Source organism: Lepidochelys kempii, chromosome 17 (assembly GCF_965140285.1).
Source record: "Lepidochelys kempii isolate rLepKem1 chromosome 17, rLepKem1.hap1, whole genome shotgun sequence".
In the NCBI taxonomy this organism is placed as follows: domain Eukaryota; kingdom Metazoa; phylum Chordata; order Testudines; family Cheloniidae; genus Lepidochelys; species Lepidochelys kempii.
In genome coordinates this window covers 2,856,023-2,873,427 of record NC_136396.1, presented here as the reverse complement: position 1 = coordinate 2,873,427, position 17,405 = coordinate 2,856,023, and the positions used below count along the sequence as shown (strand labels likewise).

The following is a 17,405-nucleotide window of genomic DNA, read 5'->3' as shown; positions in this document are numbered from 1 at the left end:
ATCAATTTTTGGAAGTCAGAGAAAGGATAGATAAAATCGCTTACACCCAACCATCAATGTCAGCAAACAGCATTAATTTAATCCACATAAATTGCAGATATGTGATATGAAGAAAACAGGAGAGTGAATTTGTGTGGGGGGGTGGAGGGTGAGAAAACCTGGATTTGTGCTGGAAATCACTTTAGATAAGCTATTACCAGCAGGACAGTGGGGTGGGAATAGGTATTGTTTCATATTCTCTGTGTATATATAAAGCCTGCTGCAGTTTCCACGATATGCATCTGAGGAAGTGAGCTGTAGCTCACGAAAGCTTATGCTCTAATAAATTGGTTAGTCTCTAAGGTGCCACAAGTCCTCCTTTTCTTTTTGCGAATACAGACTAACACGGCTGTTACTCTGAAACACTCTATACTGCCAGTTTAAACTAACACATTAGCTCCTTCTCTGCTGATTTAGGATACAACTCCTATCAGGTTTCAAAGTGGTAGACGTGTTAGTCTGTATCAGCAAAAAGAAAGAGGAGTCCTTGTGACACCTTAGAGACTAACAAATTTATTTGAGCATAAGCTTTCGTGGACTAAATTACCTGGTCAATTACTGTAGAACTTCCCAGTGCTACATTTTCCAAAAGTAAATGCTGAGCAGACAGGGCTCTTTCCTCTTAGGACAGCACTTTCAACGAGGTTTCTAAACTGTTAAATCTGGTCCATTCATCATTAAGGATGCTGCTTCTTTTTGACAGAAAACAGTACTCCAAGAAAGATAATGATTTATTTGCTCATCTTGCCAAAAAATGTACTAACAGGAAAAGCGGGACAAACTTGTCTGTTTAACTGTAAGAACCTGAGAGAAGTAAATTTCCACAAGTGAAGTGCACACATTTATCTATTAGGCTTGGAGCCTCTGCGTAAGATGGGAATGCAAAAACAGAACAATATTTCACCTAATTTCTGGTCTTCCTCCCTTAACAACTATTGAGACCTTTACATGATTATCTTTTACCTCAACCTATCCACAGCCCCAAACAACTCATTTACCTGTCCAGAGCGGTGGAAAACTGTCCTTGATCTATCTGTCGAGCAAGAATAATTTAGCACTAAATGGGATTTTTAAAAGTTCTGTGGATTATTTAAATCTTTTATCTAAAGCCACTAGGAATTTCTAGACAAGTCTGATTTCCTTTTAAAGCTCAGAATCAAAGAAGCTACAAAAATAATGGAATTCCTTTAATTCACAATTGTGAAGGGTTCAGATGGAGGGCGGAGAACCAGACAAATTCCCCCTAGTGTCTTTGGAAACCCTGCTGCTCTTGAGCCTGCCAGAACAGGAGTCAGAAGCCTAAACGGAGCTGAGGGTAGTATGCATCCAGCACTCTGTGCTTTTAAAGTCATCAATGAAGACTGAGCAGCAGCACTATGGGATGGTAGTGCAAAAACCAACTGAACTGTGCAAACCAGCGCTCACTGCCAAACTAGCATTTGTACCAGCAGACGCTGGTCAGCCCTACTCAGGGTAAGTGCAATCCGCACAATGGCACAATCACTTGTGCACGACTGGTAGCAATTTTCCATACTTCAAACATGCCGGGAGTCCACCCAATGGTTGGGATGTCAACATTCTCTAGGAATCTAAGCCAGCTGCGGGTAAGGGGCTCTTTTCACCCAAACTATTGTATGTAAACATCTCTGAACTCTCCTCCCCTTTACAATTCATCTACATATAACCAAGCAAATCAATCCTCCATTTCGCACTCGCATAATCTTTCCAGAAGAGATAACAAATGTATTACACTACTAAATGTAGCAGATTAATATGCTGCATGAAGGCCTTTGAGTGCTCTGGATTTTGAAAAAAAAAATCAACAAAGAAAAAGCTGAATCCACAGAAGAGACTTTAGAAATTCTAGTGAGTGAACATGCCTAGTAATTCCTTCAAGTGCCTGATTAGCATTTTGCTAAATCAAGCTTCAATAGTTAATGCCAACTTGGGGGTGGTTTTTTTTCCACTTTACTGAATGTTTTAAGCCACTGCCTTTAACATTTACTTCCATTCAGTCTCAAAGCAAAGGAAGCAATTGGTTTTCCCCACAGAAAACTGTAAGAACTGTTTAGCCCTACAGTATGAAATCAGTAGTATGTCAAACTGCTGTCCCTATGAGTGCCCAAGCTCCTGTCCCAGAGTGCCACAATGAACAACAACTTCTCTTGAGAATGATCACAGCGCAGGTTATTTTCCCGCTGGGAGAAAGAGTAAAAAGGTAAATTCAGAAAGAAAGCAGGAGTTACTCTAGAAGGGATTCCGTGTCCCTCCACAAAATCCTCAGAGAGCCACACTCACAGCACCCCTGAAGCGCAGAAAAATTATTGCATTTCTTGTTGGTTCTCTTCCAGTTTCTACCATTAATCAGATGCCACTGTAGACCGTAAGATCTAATACTTGCCGACATGATTTCTGAGGAGTGTTTTCAGAGCAAAGAGAACATTGCCAAGAGTAACCGTTGTCTCCTTTTAGCCCCTTCTCATACATAAGAAGAAAGGGTGAAGGATGAGCCTGGACTCTGCAGGGTGAACTATAGCCCATGGATCTGATAATGGCATATGACAGAGTCTGGTTAGGGAGAAGCACATAGTACTCCTTTAAAAACATTATTAGATAGCATCATGGGAACCACCAGCTCTCCTGATTGTGCCTTGTAGAAGAAGGTAGTTAAATGCAGTGGACAACCAAGTCAATTCTTACTACAACCAGCCATTACCAGGACTTAAAATAAACATGCAGTAGGCTGAAATATTTAATACATCAATGACAGGGTCAACACAGTGCTTCATATTGGCAAGTATTCCACAAGGCTGTGCTACAGGACCAATGTTTTCTCAGTAACTAATGAAAATCATCCACTAAGTTTGTCTCCATCCCTTTTTCTTGAGAAGGCTGCGGCAGAGCTCCAATTTCATTTTATTTTTTAAATATTTAAGTTCTCTTACTGTCACCTTCATAGTTGATTCAGACACTTCAGCTCTCTCTACCAAATAGCCTGGCATCACAGCCTCTCTGCAGTGCACACCCTCTGCAAGCAGGTCCTGAGCATCTCGAAATTCACAGAGTTTTGTCAGAAACTCATTTGGTATAATTTGCTAGATCCTTCTGGTTTCTATGGACCATTCGCCAGCTTCCACAGCTTCTTGGCAGTAATATCACACTAATTACTTTCTCTGATGACAAGTATGTTGAAATCCTTTAATATTTTCTATGCCAATGTCTATTTTTGAGCTAAGGATTCTCACTTGAAAAGTTCTGAATATCTTGCAAGCTCTTGATTTCTTGCCAGTTTTCTTATGCTTTGACAACACATTTCTGCACATACCTCAGAGTTATCTCTAGTTTGCAGAGTGCCCTTCCATGTTCTGCCATGACATTGTTTCCTCTGGGTTTCTAACACATTTCAAATAACTTCTCATTCTATATAATTTTTTATACATTTTTTTGTTTTTAACGTTTTAATTAAAAAAAAACTTCTTACATTTTGCAATCAGTCCCTGGAAGATGTTTTCTCTAGTTCTGAAGATGTTTTCCTTTTGCCTAGCAGACTGGAGGGTTTGTTGGAAAATGTATTGAAGAGCTATTTTATTTAATACAGCTACAGTATTAATTTATATGAAGGTAATAAGAAGAAACTGACTTGTGGTGGATGAATGACTGGAACTCCCCAGTTCCAAATAGTTTCAACTAATTGTAGGACTAATGGTCAGTTTTAGTTTCAAAGTCTAGGCCAGCATATTTAGTGGTAGCTGTTGAAACTCTTCCCATACACGCAGTAGCAATTTCTTCCACACTTAAAAAAACTGCTCTGAAAAAGTAAGCAGAAATCATTACATAGGTGCTGAAGTATTTATTTCCATTTGAACTGGAATTTTAAGTGTCGACTGTTGCATTGTGTTTAACTACTCTGTACAACTACTAGTAAATCTCACACGGTGTGTGGGGGGGAATAAAAATCTCAGACAGTTGTAAGACAACTGCATTTTTTAAGTGACTATATAAAGAAAAGTTATACTTCACGCGAATCCCTAACAGCTATTTCATCTTTGTCAAGGTTCCTTCCCCACTCTGAACTCTAGGGTACAGATGTGGGGACCTGCATGAAAAACCCCCTAAGCTTATTTTTACCAACTTAGGTTTAAACTTCCCCAAGGTACAAACTATTTTACCTTTTGCCCTTGGACTTTATTGCTGCTACCACCAAATGTCGAACAAATATATAACAGGGAAAGAGCCCACTTGGAAACATCTTTCCCCCAAAAATCCTCCCCAAACCCTACACCCCCTTTTCTGGGGAAGGCTTGATAAAAATCCTCACCAATTTGCATAGGTGAGCACAGACCCAAACCCTTGGGCCTTAAGAACAATGAAAAAGCAATCAGGTTCTTAAAAGAAGAATTTTAATTGAAGAAAAAAAGTAAAAGAATCACCTCTCTAAAATCAGGATGGTAAATACCTTACAGGGTAATCAGATTCAATAATCAGAGAGTCCCTCTAGGCAAAACCTTAAGTTACAAAAAGACACAAAAATAGGAATATACATTCCATTCAGCACAGCTTATTTTATCAGCCATTTAAACAAAACAGGTTTCAGAGTAGCAGCCATGTTAGTCTGTATTCGCAAAAAGAAAAGGAGGACTTGTGGCACCTTAGAGACTAACCAATTTATTTGAGCATGAGCTTTCGTGCATCCGATGAAGTGAGCTGTAGCTCACGAAAGCTTATGCTCAAATAAATTGGTTAGTCTCTAAGGTGCCACAAGTCCTCCTTTTCTTTAAACAAAACAGAATCTAACGCATACCTAGCTAGATTACTTACCAACTTCTAAAACTCCATTCCTTTTCTCAAAAAGAAAAGGAGGACTTGTGGCACCTTAGAGACTAACCAATTTATTTGAGCATGAGCTTTCGTGAGCTACAGCTCACTTCATCGGATGCATACTGTGGAAACTGCAGCAGACTTTATATACTTCATGATCTCTGTGTGTATATAAAGTCTGCTGCAGTTTCCACGGTATGCATCCGATGAAGTGAGCTGTAGCTCACGAAAGCTCATGCTCAAATAAATTGGTTAGTCTCTAAGGTGCCACAAGTACTCCTTTTCTTTTTGCGAATACAGACTAACACGGCTGTTACTCTGAAACCATTCCTTTTCTGTTCCTGGCAAAAACATCAGACAGAGAGCACCTTTGTTTCTCTCCCCCTCCAGCTTTGAAAGTATCTTGTCTCCTCATTGGTCATTTTGGTCAGGTGCCAGCGAGGTTATCTTAGCTTCTTAACCCTTTACAGGTGAAAGGGTTTTTCCTCTGGCCAGGAGGGATTTTAAAGGTGTTTACCCTTCCCTTTATATTTATGACAATCTTCAAATAACCTTTGAAAGTCTACAGAAATGTGAGGGCTCATTCAAAATAAATAATATAGTAACAAGCCTGACAATGATTCAGCTCAGCATTTTACATTGGCTGACTGATTATAATGGCCTACAGTGAAGCACAAGTCAGGCAAGAAAGCTACCTGTACTTCATCAACCAAAAAGGGAAAAAGGCACCATGATCTGTAAGATGAATGGCTACCAGGGAAAACTCTATCAAGTACGGAAGTTTACCAAATTCATTTTTAGTCAAAGTATATTTGGAGAAGAGATATATAGTAGCATTTTTATTAACTAGACTTAAGACACAAACAACTCTACTAATTCTAAACCTCACATTATCTGTAACAGTAAGAGATAACTAGATATTTTGTTGAATTGTGGAGTATCAACTGGGCATATTTTGAGAGAGAGAGAAATAATAATAGCACAGCTGTTTCTCCGTACGCTCTATTAAATAAGTTTGAAGAACCCTGGAATATTTTATACATTGTAGACACACAGGCACAGGAATACTCTGACCCGCCTTCTGAAAAGGATCATCCTTACTGCGAAATCAGACTGCTATTAAAGTCATAGAATCATAGAATATCAGGGTTGGAAGGGAGCTCAGGAGGTCATCTAGTCCAACCCCAAAGTCATGAGCCAGCATAAGTTAATCACCACAATGAAACTTTGTCCCAGGAAAGATCAAAGCAACCAATACCTCTGTAAGGTGCTGGACCTGATTATTTCCAAAAACTTTCATCAGATGAAACATACAAGACATTTAATGGCTGCCTTTCATTGCATTGTTTTAGGGCCATTTAAAGATCTGTTGATAATTTCCTCTCTATGCACTTATCAAAAGTGTGTTTTAGAGGAACTGCAAGAGGAAATTTGCATTTTTTTTCAGAAAATGCCAAATTTATAACATTACTTAACGCTTACTTTTCAATCCTTAGGATATGGGAACAAACAAGTTTATTCAGACTAATAGGCACTCCTTGTTCTTCATCAGTGCACTCAATTTCAATTAGGGTTCACCTCCAAGACATTAAACCCATTGCATTGTTTCTGTAAAATTTAACAACATTCTTGATTATAAAGGTTAACAACAGGTGCAAATCAAATGAAAATCGTTAGCTTATGCTTTAGACCAGTGGATTTCTGAATGCCACCAGGGATACCAAGGGAAATTGTGGGCTGCCCGTACTTTATCACCCATCTAAAAACTGTATTTTTAATTTCCTGTAAAAGCTTTTGACTTAGTCTTGGCTACAACACAAAATTATCTTTAGGAACAGATATCAGCCCACAGCCGAAAACTTTCCCGATGAAATTCTGCCCCCTTGTGTCAGTCTATAGTTTACCATGGCTGGGGTGTGGAAACATAGTAAGTCATAGAAGTCTGTGTTTCTTTGAAACTCAAGCCTTTTCTACACAAATATAGACTCAGAGTTTAAGGTCAGAAGGGACCATCATGGTCATCTTCTAGTCTGACTACCTACACATTGCAGGCCACAGAACCTCACCCACTCCTGAAATAGACCCCTAACCTCCAGCTGAGTTACTGAAGACCTCAAATCACAGTTTAAAGAAAGACTTCAAGTTACAGAGAATTCACCATTTACACGATTTTAAACCTGCAAGTGACCCATGCCGCAAAGGAAGACGAAAACCCCCCAGGGTGTCTGCCAATCTGACCTAGGGGAAAATTCCTTCCCGACCCCAAATGTGACAATCAGTTAGTTAGAGCTTGAGCATATGACTGCATCCTGAAAGTAAGGAAATGCCTAAAGAGCCACAGCTTTGTGACACCGTTCTGCGGGATTTTGCTCCTTTTCACCCTAATGTTCTTGTGCATATTCCCATTTTTAATGAATGGCCGCACAGCATCATTTTGTAGAGAAAAGGGTCCAATGTAAAGGAGGAATAAATTCCAGTGTGCATGTTGATTGGTCAGATCTCATTTGAATGAGAAAGACCGATTAAATGTGCTTGTTTCAAAATCCCCATACACACAGTTGAAATCATTGAGTTCCTAGAGCTTTGAGACCATGTAACTTGGTATTTGAGGCAAACTTTCAAAACCACAATTCCCTCTGGATGGAGAGTAACAGAGATCATCTACTACATAAATAGATGAAGTCCTTCATAGTTAGAGTGAGAAAAACAGAACTAAGGAGAAGTCTTTGGGCTGCCTTTTTAGTTTTGGTTAAAAAAATAGATATCAATTTTAGATGTATTTAAGTGCATTAGTAATTCTGGTATGTGGATTTTCTACACACTTAGCATAGACAAGTGAAAAGCAGATTCTCATTCTATGTCTAACACTGACAGGCACAAAAGAAGATAGATTTAGTGACATAAGAAGAGCACAAATCCAAAGGCAAATAAAGAACAAAAGCTGAATCATTACAGTGTGTATGGTAACACCCACTGTTTCAGTTCTCTGTGTGTATAAAATCTCCCCACTGTATTTTCCACTGCACGCATCTGGTAAAGTGAGCTGTGGCTCACAAAGGCTTATACCGAAAAAAATTTGTTAGTCTCTAAGGTGCCACAAGGACTCCTTTTCTAAAAGCTGAATAGTTATTTTGCACATACAGTGGTTCCGTTGAAGATATTCCACAAGGAATAGACAGTATTGAGAAAAACAGGTACAGCAGGACACTGCTTCTTCCAATTGGGAGACAGCCCTTGTATGTGTCAGCTTCTAGGTGGAGAAACTACCACAGAATCAATTACAAAGACGGCTGCACATTCACCCTATCAGAAAGACAGATGCTGGTATTGCTAATACAGAAAGACTGTTTTAAAAAAATATATTAAATAAAAATCACAGAGTAAGAGGAGGCACATAGCCAACAACAAAAACTTACAGAATTGGCTTGTAAAATATCCACGAACACTTTCAGCAGCATAATTTGCTATTGCTAGTGGCAAAGAAATGTTTATACGTGACCTCAGTGTCACAATCTAGTACCCTGTGTTCTTGCCTATGTAATGTACATTAAAGAGTTTACTGTGTTCATTAGATCCTGGCCACTAATATATTTCAATCTGGTTTGTATAAATCTTGTTTGTTTAAAAATCTTCTATCCACCACTTCATCAGCAAAAACACAGTAAGATTATAAACCCATCATTATTTTTGAGAAATCTAAGCAGAAATTGTCCAACTTCCAATGTTCATTAAACTGAAATAAGAAGGAAGCACAAACAACAAAAAATAACCATTAAACAAAGCATTTCAGTTAAAATATGATTGCAATTACACAGTGAAAGATTCTTCCAATTACCACGTAACTGAGCTGGATATATAGCTGCAAAATTGACCTCATCGCCAAGGAACGGAAGATACACAAGATAATTCATTTGCTGCCCTGAGAGAATTCTTCCATTTGGCCTTTAATTAGTAGTTTCAGCCACAAAATATCTAAACTCACAAGGAAACTGCCATACTGGTACAGGCTACTTAGCGAACTATCCTGTGTCCAGTAGCGCCATATGCTGGATGCTGCAGAGGAAAGTATTAAACCCGCGTAGTGTCCTAGCACCTTGTAGAATATTATGGAGGAGATTTTCTCCCTGACCCTAGCTGTGCTTGGTTTTTATGTTCTGAAGCATGAGGACGAATGGCTCCTGTAATCTTTGTCCGAGGCACTATAACTGTAGATGCTGTTCTTATTCTTTTACCATAAGAAAAAGAATGGTTCATCCAGATATTTAAGAAAACCTACTTTCGAAGGTGCTCATGTTCTTTCAGGAACAGCTCTGTTCTTCTATTGTTCACACCGGACCCACTTTTATATGACCTAAGATTTAAAAAAAAAAAGTGAAAAACACTTTTGCCAGAAATTCTTTTCACAAGGCAGCATTTATTGATCTGCTTGTATCAGGGCTGTTGACTGATCACAGTTAACTCACGCGATTAAATCAAAAAATTAATTTTTTAATCGAGATTAATAGCCATTTTAATCTCACTGTTAAACAATAGTATACCAATTGAAATGTATTAAATATTTTGAAGGTTTTTCTACATTTTCAAATATATTGATTTAAATTACAACACAGAATATAAAGTGTACAGTGCTTATTTTATATTTCTTTTTACAAATATTTGCACTGTAAAAATGATAAACTAAAGAAAGTATTTTCAATTCACCTCATACAAGTATCGTAGTGCAATCTTTGTCATGAAAATGCAACTTACAAATGTAGATTTTTTGTTACATAACTGCACTCAAAAACAAAACAATGTAAAACTTTAGAGCCTACAAGTCCACTCAGTCCCACTTGTTGTTCAGCCAATCGCTAAGACAAACAAGTTTGTTTACATTTACAGGAGATAATGCTGCCCACTTTGTAACTGCGTCACCAGAAGGCGAGAACAGACTTTTGCATGGCACTTTTGTAGCTGGCATTGCAAGGTATTTACGTGCCAAATATGCTAAACATTCCTATGCCCCTTCGTGCTTCGGACACCATTCCAGAGGACATGCTTCCATGCTGACGACACTCATTAAAAAAATAATGCATTAATAAAATTTATGACTGAACTCCTTGGGAGAGAACTGTAGGTCGCCGGCTCTGTTTTACCTGCATTCTGCCATATATTTCATGTTATAGTCGTCTCAGGTGATGACTCAGCATGTGTTCTTAAAATGAACAACTTTTTGCTGCAGATTTGACAAAACTCAAAGAAGGTACCAATGTGAGATTTCTAAAGATCACTACAGCGCCCAACCCAAGGTTTAAAGAATCTGAAGTGCCTTCCAAAATCTGAGAGGGACAAGGTGTGGCGCATGCTTTCACGAGTCTTAAAAGAGCAACACTCAGATGCGGAAACTACAAAACTCGAACCACCAAAAAAGAAAATCAACCTTCTGCTGGTGGCATCTGACACAGATTATGAAAATGAACATGGTTCGGTCTGCTCTGCTTTGGATTGCAATCAAGCAGAACCTGTCATCAGCATGGATACATGTCCTCTGGAATGGTGGATGAAGTATGAAGGGACATGTGAATCTTTAGCGCATCTGGCGTGTAAATATCTTGCAACGCTGGCTGCAACAGTGCCATGCAAATGCCTGTTCTTTCAGGTGACATTGTGAACAAGAAGCGAGCAGCATTATCTTCTGCAAATGTAACCAAACTTGTTTGTCTGAGCGATTGGCTGAACAAGAAATAGGACTGAGTAGACTTGTAGGCTCTTAAGTTTTACATTGTTTTATTTTTGAATGCAGTTGTTTTTGGTACATAATTCTACATTTGTAAGTCCAACTTTCATGATAAAGAGATTGCACTACAGTATTTGTATTAGATTAATTGAAAAATATTATTTCTTTTGTTTTTTACAGTGCAAATATTTGTAATCAAAATAAATATAAAATGAGCACTGTACACTTTGTACTCTGTGCTGTAATTGAAATCATTGTATTTGAAAATGTAGAAAACATCCAAAAATATTTAAGTAAATGGAATTCTATTATTAACAGTGCGATTAATCGCGATTAATTGTTTTAATTGCGCAATTAATCATTATTAATTTTTTTAATCGCTTGACGGACCTAGCTTGTATGTTAAATTCAGTTATTTCCAAATCATCAAATGGAAAAGTCTCAGGGTCATTAAAATACCCTTTTTTAAATTGATAGACTAAACCATAGAAAATGGATTTAAGTGTTTTACCCTACCTATATATATACCTACCTACCTACACACACACATATACACCCTACCTATATATATATATATATATATACACACAATTTTCCAAGTGCAAAATGGAACCCAACCCTAACTAGAGAGAGGCTATAATAAATCAGTACAGACAGCTTTCTCCCAGTTTCACCTGGGCTCAAAATAACCTCTTTCAGAAAAGAGTTTGCTATTTTCCCATTCAGAAGCATGTTCTAATTTCTCTTTCCCTGAGGGAAACATTCTGAAATGTACACTGGATAGATAAAGGAAAGGCAGGTGCCCTCTGCTGGTGTTTCAGAGAGACTCACTAGGGGGTTGCAGAAGGAAAAGTAAACTTCCAATTCATATCCAGGCTTAATTATATTACAAACACTTGAGGTTTGTTTTTTTAGAAATTCACTGAAACACATTCTGGACACTACCCTAAAATCAAGGATTTTTGCCACTAACTTCAATGGAAGGAGCACTGGGCCTGTATTTGAACACAGTTCTGCTTGTTTACTATTACAGTTTATTGCTACCAGGGAAGTTCACATGAGAACATAATCTTTGCTCCTAAAAGCAGTAAATGCTCCTGCTGCGATCCCCTCACGTGAAGTTAAAATGGTTGTGAGGTTTGTGTTGTCACAAAGAAATCCAACTCAAGGTGAGGAATATAGAAAAGCAGAAGAGCGTCTACAAAACAGAAGATCCTATATTTTCAAGCAAAGACCCCTAGAATTAAATCTAGGGAAGAGACACACTCAAAAATAGGACAGTGGGGATAGGCAGAAGCATTTCTCAGAAGGTTTTTCAAAGATTAACTTTTGCCTCATGGAGAGTCTTTATCTGTGGTTTACATCCACAGCTGTTAAATATGATCTCAAACAAGCATGCTAAACAGCTCAATTCGCAAATGCAATTTGCATCTTTTAAAAGCAAGTAATCATGATTACAAGCTGCTTGTATCAAAAGTGAATTTTGAGACAATCATGTAGCCAGATCTGATTGAAACAACTCATTAATTCAACCTGAAACTTATGGCAATTGCTCCAATCAGAATAGTCTTTTTCTTCACTTTATATTGGAAGCTTTTGACCCTCCTTTAAACATATACTAATTCATTTGATTTAGGGAAGCACACATCCCACACTACTAAAAAGGAGAGCCAGGAGTACTTTTAGTCCTGGAACTTTTGGCTAATAGATTTAGTTTCAGTGTACAGCTTCATAATACACCCGACAATGTACTTGAAATGAGCCCTCTCTGAAAGAAGCGCTTTAAAAAATCATGCAAGATGTCTCAGAAAACAGGGTGATGGTTCAAAAAAATATGCTTCTTCCAGTCAGGACAAGAGAAGTGTTCAAGTCTATTGCTATTGTTTATACTCAGACTTACTCAATATCTTTCCGTACTGATCCCAAGAGATTTTCCCTTTCCCGCACTGCCATAAAGTTGGTTTTGGTTTTATGGAATTCATGCGTGTAATCCTGCAATAAAAAGTATTTCATCGTCATTAGATCTCGACAAGGGCAACACTCTGCCAACCAAGATCTGACTAACAGGTACTAAATAGACAGAAAACTAGCCAATAAAAAGGCTAGTAAAAATGGAAAATAGGCTTGAAAGTTTTATTACTTCTATGGCATTACAGTACTTGCTTAATAATGATCTCAATGGTTACGGTTATACTGGAACTTTCATTATAACCCCTTCCTCTTGTTTTCACATAAAATAAGAATGGCCAGACTGGGTCAGACCAACGGTCCATTTAGCCCAGTGTCCTGTCTTCCAACAGTGGCCAATGCCACAATCTTCAGAGGGAATGAACAGAACAGAGCAATTATTAAGTGACCCATCCTGTCATCCAGTCCCAGCTGGTGGCAGTCAGAGGTTTAGGCACACACAGAGCATGGGGTTGTGCCCCTGACCTCCTTGGTGAGCAGACATTGATGAACCTATCATCCATGAACTTATCTTAATTATTTCTGATCCCAGTTATCCTTTTGGCCTTCACAACATTCTCTGGCAATGAGTTCTGCGGGTTGGCTGTGCACTGTGTGAAGTACTTCCTTAAGTTTGCTTTAAATCTGCTGCTTATAAATTTCATTGCATGACCCCCTGGTTCTCGTGTTATGTGAAAGGGTAAATAACACTTCCCTATTCACTTTCTCCACATCAGTCATGATTTTATAGACCTCTATCATATCTCCTCTTAATCATCTCCTTTCTAAGATAAACAGCCCTAGTCTTTTTAAATTCTCCTAGTACGAAAGCTGTTCCAAACCCCTAATCATTTTTGCTGCCATTCTCTGTACTTTTTCCAATTCTAAGACATCAGAACCCCGTTTATTCGAGCCTCCGTTACCAGGCTCTTCGTATTATCCGAACAACCAGCAGGAACAAATTAGTACTGCTGTTGTTGCAACTTAAAATGATCATCTCTGCATTTTTAAACACTGGTTCTGTTTACTCGTAATGGTTTATGTATCCTGTAAAGAAATGTTTTAATGCTTGAGTTTATCATTTCTGCATTTTAAAAACTGGTACTCTTCACTAGAAGTACCGGGTCATGTAAATAAACACTGTAAATAACGAAGGGGGCTAGGTTTTAATGCTTTGTAATGATTATCATTTTTGCATTTTTTAAAAAATTGTACTGTTTGTGATGTTATATTTAAACAAGCTAAACAGAGATGGCGTCTTGTGTAACATTAAACAGACTTTGTAGATGGTCCCTATAATGTTCAGGGTTAAAGAGTAAAGAGTGTAAAAATGATCAATACAACTTGTTAAAAACTTATGTTGGTTTTCCTGCTAATAAATGAACAAAACATTTTTTGCAAGAATTATCAGTTTGTATATATTCTGTTAAATAGATAAGAAAAGTAAAAAGATAGTACCTAAAAAACATTCAGACATTAGTGCACAGGTTCTCAAACCGTGGTCCGTGGGCTCCATTCAGGTGGTCTGCGGATAGTTCCCTTTAAGGTGTGTGCTTGGGTAGCCACACACGAGAGAATGAAGGGCCTACCCACCTAATTAGTGGAGCCGCGCAGGCATGGCACCAGTAATTAGGTGCCTGAACCCTGGAGAAGGTGCACATATGAGATGAGGCGAGGTGGTGGCCTTGGGGGGGGGAGGGAGAATAGGGGGTAGTGGGCTGAGAATAGGGGATGGGGGGAATTTGGGATGTGCAGGGCTGTGGCAGCCAGAGAAAGAGGTGACTTTCCCCAGCTCAGGGGCTGCTGCAGTGAGGGAGAGACCCCTCCCCCTTCCCAGCCCCAGCTCTGGCAGGGGAGAGAGGGCACATCCATCACACTAGAAAGGTAAGACTACTGATATTAAAATATGAGTTGTGTGCTTTTATTTGTAGAATAAAAAAGTTAATTATTATGAAGTTTTTTTTAATATAGCGCTTTTATCCAAAGCACTTTACAAATAGTTATCCAACAGTACAAACAACATTTGGAAAGATCATTAAGTGGTCCACCGAGACCCTCACCAATTTTCAAGTGTTCCGCAGAAAAAAAAAGTTTGAGAACCACTGCATTTGTGTGCTTTTTAAATGGATAGTGTCTCTTAAATGATAGTCTCCCACACAGCATGTGAATTTAGGCCATTTGATGAGCGGGCATTAAAATCCTACTCTCAGAACCTGGAAATTCACACATTTACCCTGCAGCTGGGAGATACACCTGCTAGCTCTGCTCAAGCCAGTGCACTAAAAATATCTGTAGTAGCATGCGTGGCGGCTAGGGCTAGCTGCTCAAGTACGTGCCCAGGAGTCAGATTGGATTGTGCCCAGGCTGCTGCCTGTGCCACCATGGGCACCACATTTTTAGAGTGCAAGCTTGAGCAGAACTAGCTCATGTTTGTCTACCCAAACGGGGAATTACACCTCCCAGCTGCTGTGCAGATGTACCCTAGGAGTCTTTGGACACAGAGTCAGTTTGCTGAAGTTGATAATATTTAAATCTCTCGGTATGAAATGTATCAATAATTCAATTACAAGACTTCATAGATGATCACACTTTATTGCACTACACAAAGTGCCTTTTGGTTTTGGGTTTGTTCTTGTAGTTTTAAGGCAATAGCATCAAATGGGATCTTAACTGAAGATCTGACAGCTGGTTTTAATGCAGATTTCGTTATTCCCCCCTCAGCAAAGGGGGCACTGAGTACTCCAGCGAAAAGGTCCAAGCCGAAAGCCTTTCTAGAAAGGCAACATCAAATAGAGAGTGGATGTCGGCTTGTGCACAAGCCTTGCACTCCCTGCGTGACATATTTGTGAAGCTAGTGAAGGAACACACACATTCAAATACTGAGAAATTGTGAAACTTCCTTAATAATTTTACATCAAGACCAGGTAGTCACTAAACCAGGAAAACTGCACAGACCTCTTGGGACCTATGGCATATTCATCTTTTTGTTCATTAATTTTAGCTGCATTTAAAACCTTTGAATATGAGGTTCACTTTTATATTCAGTGCTTTCAATTGCTTATTTCAACAGCTTCCCTGGGACAGCTTTTTCTTCATCTGAGAGTCTGAACTGTAATTAAGTTTATGTAACTACTGGATGCTAACAAAAAATAGAGTGGAATAAACCCAAGCCTGAAAACTTTACATCACAGACCAAAAATAGCTTCCTTATATCATTTTTGAAATATATAGAAAACCAAGAAGGTAAATGTTATAAAGATGACCATTTTAAGATAGAATTATTTAATCAGTTGTATCCACACAGTGTGCAAAACCACAACAATTGTGGGTAAGATTATTTCCTTTTGGTTATTAGGATCCTATTTTCTATATCCTTCCCTTGCAGCATATGAGACAAAGATGTCTTTTCCATCAGACATTTTAACCTGCTATGCATTGGTCACAACTAAAAACTGATAGCATTTACTTTTCAGTGACACAGCATCCCTCAAACTTCTCCCTGCCAATCAACATTGTAGGGTTTGGGTTTTATTTTTTTTTTTAACATTTTTATACACACGCACACACACACCTACAAGAGTATTTGGATTTTGTGTGAGGTCAGATCACTAAGTACCACTCCCAAGTATTATTACAATAAAGACACAGCGTAAAAACAAGTAACAAATGTATTGCATGCGACTTACCTGCAATATGTCTCTGTGACGCTGTAACGTGTGCATCAGTGCTGCATTCAGGGATGGGACTCCCGCGCTGTTGGTGTACTCTGCCATTTTGTCATTTATTCCAGTAAGCTACAGAAAACAACCAAAAAACAAAGGGACACTTTTCTGTAAAGGTGCTACAATGCTGGTTAACATGTTCTCAGTGAGGTATTTACCAACCACTGTTGCCAGTGTTACTAAACATCTTGTTTTGTTTAATGGAGGTGTATTGCAATCTGTGTCATCAAGTGCGCATTCTACAGCCTATGCAGGAACGTTATATCTATTAAAGTCTTCAACGCCCTATTAGATATTGAAATAAGAATATGACAATTCATTTACCTTTCCCAGAAGTTGCTCAATCTCCACTGCCATGGTTTCAAACATTCGGTCTTGGCTCGACCCATTTAAGAGAGGAGTTGTGTCAGAACTAAGAGGAAAAGAGCAGCAGCAATTACTGAAAGGCACAACATCCTTTTGTGACAATTCGGACACAACATGTCAATATCAGACATAAGTACAAGGGCAATTTTATTTTCTAAATAAGTTCCTAAAGTCAGAAATTAAATTTAGAAAAAAGATACATTTTCCCCTGTATCAACTGCCTCATTAGTCCAATACCTCAGTTAAAATACCATGAGATATATACCCCGCAAACAGTCTAAGGCCACGCCTACACTTACAGCAGTGCCGCTGTGAGAGCGCTCGTGTAGCTGTGTTATGCTAACGGGAGAGAGCTCTCCCATCGACGGAATAAAACCAGCTCAGCAAGCTGCAGTAACTGTGACGGCAGGAGAAGCTCTGCGGCCAACACAGCGCTGTGCACATGAGCACTTCTGCTGGCCAAGCTTATGTCACCTGGGGTGGGGCTTGTTTTTTTCACACTGCTGAGCTATGTAAGTTTTGCCAACATAAGCACCAGTGTAGACACGGTCTTACTTCCCTCTAGAAGCGAATATCTGGTACTGAATCATACTGCACCTCACGTCAGAAATCATTACTTGCCGAACAACGATGTTTCTTTCCCACACTGTTCTTTATTATTCCATTTTAGCAGGAAAGTGGGTTTCAATATTAGTATGTTATAATTACGTAAATGTACATTAACAATACAGTGCGAGAAACTCCTGCAGACACATTTTAAACAAGAACATGCCACAGAGAAAAATTGGGATAAACTG

At 38.7% G+C, this 17,405-nt stretch overlaps 1 protein-coding gene across 3 annotated transcripts in view; it reads right to left on the bottom strand.

Annotated features, from left to right (window-relative positions):
- The window catches only part of GOSR1 (golgi SNAP receptor complex member 1), a 66,656-nt gene that overhangs the window by 44,183 nt on the left and 5,068 nt on the right, over nucleotides 1-17,405 (bottom strand). For all 3 annotated transcript variants that reach the window (XR_012155486.2, XM_073316063.2, XM_073316062.2), the window contains exons 3-6: nucleotides 16,567-16,654; nucleotides 16,207-16,314; nucleotides 12,474-12,565; nucleotides 9,134-9,208 (exon numbers count right to left, since the gene is read on the bottom strand). Coding sequence is in view for 2 of the 3 variants with exons in the window: in XM_073316063.2 (XP_073172164.1) it covers nucleotides 9,134-9,208; nucleotides 12,474-12,565; nucleotides 16,207-16,314; nucleotides 16,567-16,654 (363 nt within the window). In the remaining variant the exon portion in view is untranslated. The remainder of the gene's footprint in view (nucleotides 1-9,133; nucleotides 9,209-12,473; nucleotides 12,566-16,206; nucleotides 16,315-16,566; nucleotides 16,655-17,405) is intronic.